Genomic DNA, 7,914 nt, shown 5'->3' with positions numbered 1-7,914 from the left:
TCATCTGTTAAAAGCCTCCCGTTGTCGGATACGACATGAAACTACTCCAGTTAGCTCAATCATGTTGTAACTAAGACATCCTCTGGAATTTTTTTTTTTTTTCACGGGCCATTTAGTGAGTTATTACAGACACCGCTATCGGCTAACGGTCGCCCCGGTCAAAATGGTCGCGCAACGATTACGTAACATCCAGAGCCCGTAACTTTACAGGAACCTTCCTCCTACTCCGCTCTCTCAGTGGAGACACGGCGGTTGAGAGGGCCGGGCGAGAGGACGTTCCTGTAGTAGTTCCTGCCCCCCAAATAGTACCAGGAACTTCTTCAGTGGAAACGGGCCTATTTAGGCATTTAAAAACATCTTTGATATTTATAAAACCCACCCGGGACGAGGAGCTACAAATTGTCAGTGACTGTGCTTTCAATTACAAACAATACACAATAAACCAAGGAGGCACACATTCTAAAATAAATCATTTCCAGATGTATGAAATAATGGTTTTAAAACTGTGTCACGGTTTTGAAAATTAATAGACTGACTGTAAGGTCCTGCAGTTAGATACACAGATAATAAGCAAAATAAAGATGATACATAAAAAAATAATATTCCTCCTGCTGGGTCTGAGATCAGTTTTATTGTATGTGGGTTTTGCAGACAGTCTGGGCTGCTGTTGTCTAGGTAGTGAACGTTATACGCTCCAGTTAGCGTCACATTGCTCGGTCAACAGACATGAAACCAGAAAGCATCAGGCCTATGCCCCAGTTTTTTACCCTGAGCTTTGATTTCCTGCTGTCTGGGACGACTGACAGCAAACACTAAACATCATCTGTGAAGCGTACAGTCCAAGCTGTTAAACACAAACACTGTTTATCAGAATACAGATACACTGTCATGTGACTTTAACAGCTCTGCAGCCGCTCTATGGTAAACATCAAACAGCATTCTTCAGATTCCGGTTGGTATTTTTATATATTTTTGTACTGGAGATTCAATAAAACAAAACTATGAAGAAAACAGTGAACTCATCAGAACAGATTTGATTTTCATCCATATTTAACCAGTCAGTGTGATCAGATCAGTTTGGATTTTATGATCTTTGGCCATGTTTAAAACAATAAAGTTGTGTTTTGGTCCCATTTGTGTCACACAATTTTAAATTTCCAACACTCTGCTGGTCATAAAATGTTGACTAATACAAACAAACTGGAGCCTTAATCTGCTTCATATCATCAGGTCTAAATCTCAGTTTGAATATATTTCATGCACTTTTTGGTAAGTAATGAAATAAATGTCCTGTTCAAAAGACTCATTACACAGATTCTTTCAGCCATTGGACACAGTGCGGGTCACCTGAAGCAAATATTGATAAAAAAAATTCTGGTCTTTGATACTTATGGACATTTTGTTTAAGGGAACCAGGACAGACACTTAAATGTAAGACTTTTCAGGACCTTTTCAAGACAATTTTTAACAAAATTTAAGACTGATTATAGAGGCAAGCAGCACATATGTGGTTCCGTATAGAGGTAGATTTTACTTGGGAATATGGTTATCAGATTGAGTTAGGTTAATATACATTTTGCCAACAGGTAAATGCAAGTATAAAGTGAAACAACAGTATTAGGGCCAGTAGGTTTAAAGATCTTGTCTGTTGTATTGAATGTAAAAAATGCTCATAAATAAATAGTGTAAAAGATTTGCAACATCAGAAACTTTCACACACAAGACCTCCTCTTGACAAAAAGATGAATAAATGAAATTAGTTAAAATGTTTGTGGCTATTAAGCCCTCACAAATTCAAATTTAAGACTATTTAATTACTGCTAAGGTCTAATTTACTTTTTTAAAGACCTGCAGACACTCTGTTATAAATCCTTTTTGGTGAGAGTTTGGGAAATTAAAGGTGCTCAAAGAGCTACCTACGCAGCAAAGAGCCTGGGCTGGAATTGAACTCGGCCTGCTACCATAAAGAGTATGCCTTAAGGTATGCACTCTATCAGGTGAGCTACTGAGGTTCTCTGTATAGGTTTTTTAATTCAGTGTTTCATAGTAAAAAGTATGGACAGTCAAGTTTATTACAAAGGACACATTTTTTAATGGTGTCTCGGTAAATCCATCATTCTAAAAACATGATGTCCTTCATTCTTTTGATTTCTGGAGAAGCAAATAGAGGATGGCATGCACAATGATACTGTCACTGTTCTGGCTCCATCTCATTTTATGTGTAGTTTTTGACATCTTTTCTGAATGGCCAGAGAACAGCAGCACCATAAAGCTCATGTCATGAGAGTTTAAGGCAAAAGCTGACTTGCTTCTATCTGTGGTATTTTGTCAGTTTTTAACAGCAATCCTGTGAAACATGTGTCTGCCCCAGTTTATGAGCTTCAACCTGCCACTGCTGTTTGCCTTGACTCTGTGTGTGTGTGTGTGTGTGTGTGTGTGTGTGTCGGCAGTAGGTCAGTGTCTGTGTCCTCAGGCGGTGGAGCACAACATAGCTGCTCTCTGTGTTCACGCCTCAGCAGACAAAATGATACTAACACACAACTCCCTCTGTGTGTCTGTGTGTGTGTGTGTGTTTAACAGTGAGCATCTTGGGACGTTGTTGTTTAAATACCTTCATTTGCTCTCTAGTCAGAAACCATCATCTCTCCTCACCTGCTGCTCTCTGAGCGCTCATCTGTTAGTTTGAGGGTGGATTATAATCCAACCTGTCTGAAGATATTCACTCTTAATTACCCACATTTACAAAATGCTGCATAAATACCCCAAAAGGCTGCTCTTTACTTTCTGCAACTTTCATGCAAACAACAGTAATAATGGCAAACTGCTCATTGTTTTCTAATGGTGGTATATGAGAAAAATTTGTAGCTTGCTGTAAATAGCTGTAAATATCTACTTTTATTTGCTATAGTTTGAAGCAATTAAATTGTTTGTAAATACTAGATTTTCGGCTCTGATGACATCACACTGTGAAGGCCACTGACTCACATCACTCTGTGTTTTGGTCAGCTCTTTGGCGAAGACAGTCTCGATGGTTTGGGGCATCTGGGCGTACAGACTGCAGCCGGCTTCCTTCTTGCCCTCCTCCCTGTACGCTTTCTGCAACACAACACAAAATATTTTACAGTGCAAAATATCAAAACCATCAAATTATGACTCAAATCCAACTCTATTAAGAAAGCAGCACAACATATTGGTTATATAAATGCACAATAATCAGATTTGAATATTATTATATCAATATCATTTTTCAATTTCATTTTATCAGTTTGATTTCTGGGTTGGTGGATCAGGTATCAGCTGACAGATCCCCATTAAACAATGTGTCCAGTCTAAAAGGATGCTGGTGTATGAATGAAGAACAAGTTTTTAAATGACATACTGGTTTTGGGCTGGTACTTACCATTGACACATTGGTGGCATACTGGAATCATTATTTGGGAGAGCAGAGTTGTTTGGATGCATCCATAACTAGATACTTTGATGTATTAAACATGTACTTTTTCTGATGCCAGGGGTTTAGTGTCGCTGTAATATGGACCACATTTCCTATAAGGCTTTACTTCCTTACTATCCGCTTCTCTGTTCAAATTATTTTCTCATTAGCTGTACAGCACACACTATGCACTGGTTCCCTACTGTGTGCATGTAATGTATTCCAATCCAGTCAACACAAGAAAATGTTGCCATTGTATGGTCCGGCAAACCACGGATAGCTTACATTTGCATGTTATTATGTAGCCGATAATGTGTGGTAATTAATGTGTGGTTAGCTTTATGCACAAAAACTACTTGGTTATGGTTAGAAAAGATCTTGGCGTGGATTAAAATACCTGGTTTTGGGGGCACAATTGTGGCTGGAAACACAGCGTTGTCTTAGTAAAACACAAATGCTTTTGTTGTTTGTTGGTCTCTAACAGTGGTCACATATGTACCATATTAATGTAAGAAAGGCTGATAAGATTCGAATGAAACATGCAAATGTAAAATATTTGTGGTTTGCAGAAACATTTTCTTCTGATATGTGGGCTGCATATTCACATTGTTGTTCTACCACTTAAAACTGAAAGCTGAAATGAAGGAAATTCTACTAAAACAAGAGTGGACGATTAGGAAACCTTTAGAGATATCTCCGAAAACAATTCAACTATGGATTCATCACCCTCCTTAAATCATACCGTCTGTACGGAGTCTAATCGCCAAAGACTTTTGCATTTTTCATTCTTATGTGCACATGTTAAATAAACATTCTTTTTACTATAAAAACAGGTCTCTCCTGATTTAACTCCGATCCTCACTCAGCTTTGCCAGGAGGCAGAATCAGTGGCAGCAGCCAGGGGTGTTTCTTGGATTTGAGAATATTCAGGACTTAGTCCAAACACCTGTCGTGGGGTTTGGGGGATCCCCCCCTGAAACTTCTCTTTTTGCAAAACAAGCTCTACTTTGACACGTTTTATGCACTCTCGCACCACAGTTACATATTAATTCCCAGTGTGAATCAATTTAATTTTCATTGTGAATTAGACAATGGTCAGCAGGCCAAATCTGGCCTCCAGGCTCTAAGTTGCGTAGCAACTGAAACTTCTCCTGTGTGACAAGCGTGGAGGAGAACTATAGTGGCTGATGTGAAAATACAAATAGCCCTATCTACAACCAGTGTTTTATTTGTCCATTCTAGGCTACTATAGAAACAACATGGCAGACTCTGCTGAGAAGGATCCACTCCATATGTAGATATAATCGGCTCATTTTAAGGTAACAACAACGCAACAATCTTATTTTCAGGTGGTTTTACATTATAGAGAAAAGGTATTAATATTTCATTAAACTTCTGCCACTAAACCCTTCACACTGGACCTTTAATACTTGGAGTATGGTTACTTTTCGGTTAACAGCCCAAATACAACCCAAAAACAGCATCTGATACTGTGTTTCCCATATGATTCAGATTAAACAGAATCTCATGCATAAATATCAAATGTTTCAAAGTGTTCACAGAGAGTGACTGCAGCTTGTTTTGTACCTCACTGTGCAGCTGAGTTTGCTCCTTGGCATGCTGAGTATCTTTGGTCTCAGGCAGCAGAGAGTATAGAGAGTTAACCAGCTCTTTCTTACCAGCCTCCTTGTATTTACTCTGCAAACAGAAAACAACAAAATCAGATTAACAACTGCAAAGTGACACAGTATACAGTCCTGCACACCACACTGCACAGGCATGAGCAACACAACAGATTCTTTATCAACATCAACATGTTAAAGAGACATATTCTTTTTCCTGCTTCAAGTGCACTGTTGCAGGTAGTAGTACAAGTACAACAGACAGAAATGTATTCAGTCTCTTCTGCGATCAGGATCATTAGAAGATAATATAAAGTGTAGCTGGGGATCAAGATTGACGGTTTAAATAGAATATAAACTTCTTTACTGATGACATAAAACTGTTTGATATGATTATATAATAATATACTGCTAACTATACTAATTCTGTCCAGTACAAATCTGACTAAATTTTAATGTTGAAATTCAAATTTAAGACCTAAAGGTCCGTCAAATTATCACACATTTTAAGACTTAAATGACCTGCAGGTACCTTGTAAAATAAGAGTTAATATTAACAATTTAAATGTTATATATAGAAAAGGTGAATGGATAAAGTCAAATCTTACTGATGCATGACTAACAAAGCAAGAGCCTAAAGAGAACTGCAGTGTCTGGATTCCCACCACATGCTGTGAGTTGGATGAAATCTCACTAAAACTGGTCCACCAGTGCAGATAAATTATTAATCTGTAATGTTGTAATCAAACTGAAAGCATAAACTGGCTGTTTCAGAGAAACCAAAATATTCACACTAACACGCAGAGTAAGTGTTTCCCACCTCGCTGTGTGTTTCAGCCATCTCTTTAACAAACTGAGTCTCCAGAGTTTCAGGCAGCAGAGAGAACAAAGCGTTAGGCAGATCCTCTTTGTCCTTCTTGTACTTTGTCTTATAGAGCAACACAACACACACAAACAAAATATAAATGTATTTTTTATTGTCAGAGAACATACTGTCAGCACAATATCTTTACTTTGACATACAAACACACTGTCTCACCTCACTCTGAAGTTCGGAGATCTGCTTAACAAACTCCATCTCTTTAGTCTCCGGCATCTGGTGGAAGACACTGCTGCTGATTTCCTGCCTGCCTTTCTGCTTGTATTTATTCTGCACACAAACACACACACCAAGATAGGAGGGTGAATGAACAATCCAGAAAAAAGTCGACAAGTATGTTTCATACTGTTAATAATTCCTAGTGCAATAGTCCAGAGGACACTTTTTTTAGGACTAAATTCAACCTGTCCTCTACAGCATGCACCAGAAAGCATGAACCACGGCTGTGGTCTAGTAAATGCCCACCCACCTCACTCTGAAGCTCCATGATGGCTTTAGCAAACTTCATCTCTTCTGTCTCAGGCAGTACAGAGTACAGGTTAGTGCTCAGCTCCTTTTTACCGTCCTCCTTATACTTCATCTGGAAAGGACACAAAGGACAGATACTAGACTGACACCAGGCTAACAACACTGTGGCTTAGGAGGCAGAGCAGGCAGCTCAATCCCTGGCTTCTCCAGTCAACAATGTGGCCAAGAAACTGAACCCTAAATGTGCCAGTTGTAAGCTGTAATTCAGCAGTAAAAAGTTGTGTGTGACTGACTGTGGATGGTGAAGGTGTTGAATGGATTTGTGGAGTTCACATCTGATGACTCCACTCAGGTCTGGGTTGTCTCTGGAAGGTTTATGGGTTGATGCTGTTTGACAGGGAGTAGGAGGCTCAGTTATCTGTGAGTGTAGCTGTGTTGTCAGGAAACAGTCTGAACTCAGTGAGAGAGTTTTCTCTGACAAAGATGAAAGTTTACAGTGAGATCGATAAATCAGTGTTAACAATGAACCTGGACACAAGTCCTAGTTGTTTCAGATGAGTTATTTGTGGTGTCAGTTTTTCAGAGCATAAATAGAGAGATGTTGAGCTTTTCAAATGATGATCAGTAAGTGTGTGCTCGTAAATCACCCCTTAAACCTGTCACACACTGCTGGAGACATGACAGTTTGTAAGTGTGCAGAAATTATTTGTACTTGTAGATAATAAAATATCACAATGAAATCTTTATACAACTTGTCACCTTGAGTCTAATGTCTGATACATGAATTAGCCTAACTCCATTAGTTTCAAGAAAAAAAAAAAGACTAAAGGTTGACTAAAACGTTCAAAATTTTCATCGACTAAAACCAGACGAAAACTATGAAGGATAAAAATGCCTAAAATGGGACTAAAACTAAAAAGCCACACAAAGGGTGAAAGGCACCCCTACATGGTCTGTAGCCAAGCAGAACTGATGCTGTGGGGGAGTTGGTCCGGCCGGATCTGTATCTGGTGGACTGACAGTGATTAGGTGATAAAGGGCAACTACTGGCGGGCCATGGTTGTTTATCAGTCTCCTTTTTCCCCTCCATGTTGGGCTGGTGTATCATGTGGGGCGAGTAAAGCATGTTATCGCTGCGGGTAAATCCCGGTGTAGTTTTATGCTGGTCAGTGAAATCGTGTGGTGTGGAAACAAGAGCCGTATGCTGACCAGTGTTACGTGGAGTTTAACCAAGGATCCTCTGGCTGTGGTGAGAGTTCCATGTCTGGGAGGCATAGGCGTTTCTAGACCATTTTGGGGGGTGCTGAAGCACCCCTAAATTGAATCCCAGCACCCCTAAAATTTGAGAGATTTTTTTTTAATTTTGTTTTTTACTGTATGTCCTTTTTTAACAAGCTAGAAAAGTGTCAAAACCATACAGTACTTGGTTGAAACGTAATATTTTAACAACAAAAATACAGCACCCCCCCCCCCCCCCCTTTCCAAAAAAATTTTTTGATCCCCCCCACCCC

General features: G+C 39.3%; 1 protein-coding gene across 1 annotated transcript in view; it reads right to left on the bottom strand.

Annotated features, from left to right (window-relative positions):
* The window catches only part of LOC126397572 (nebulin-like), a 114,449-nt gene that overhangs the window by 31,838 nt on the left and 74,697 nt on the right, over positions 1-7,914 (bottom strand). Inside the window, exons 46-50 of the mRNA XM_050056453.1 lie at positions 6,405-6,515; positions 6,095-6,205; positions 5,876-5,983; positions 5,021-5,131; positions 2,986-3,096 (exon numbers count right to left, since the gene is read on the bottom strand). Coding sequence (XP_049912410.1) covers positions 2,986-3,096; positions 5,021-5,131; positions 5,876-5,983; positions 6,095-6,205; positions 6,405-6,515 — 552 coding nt within the window. The remainder of the gene's footprint in view (positions 1-2,985; positions 3,097-5,020; positions 5,132-5,875; positions 5,984-6,094; positions 6,206-6,404; positions 6,516-7,914) is intronic.

Source organism: Epinephelus moara, chromosome 11 (genome assembly GCF_006386435.1).
Source record: "Epinephelus moara isolate mb chromosome 11, YSFRI_EMoa_1.0, whole genome shotgun sequence".
In the NCBI taxonomy this organism is placed as follows: Eukaryota; Metazoa; Chordata; class Actinopteri; order Perciformes; family Serranidae; genus Epinephelus; species Epinephelus moara.
This window is presented reverse-complemented; position numbering and strand designations above follow the sequence as displayed.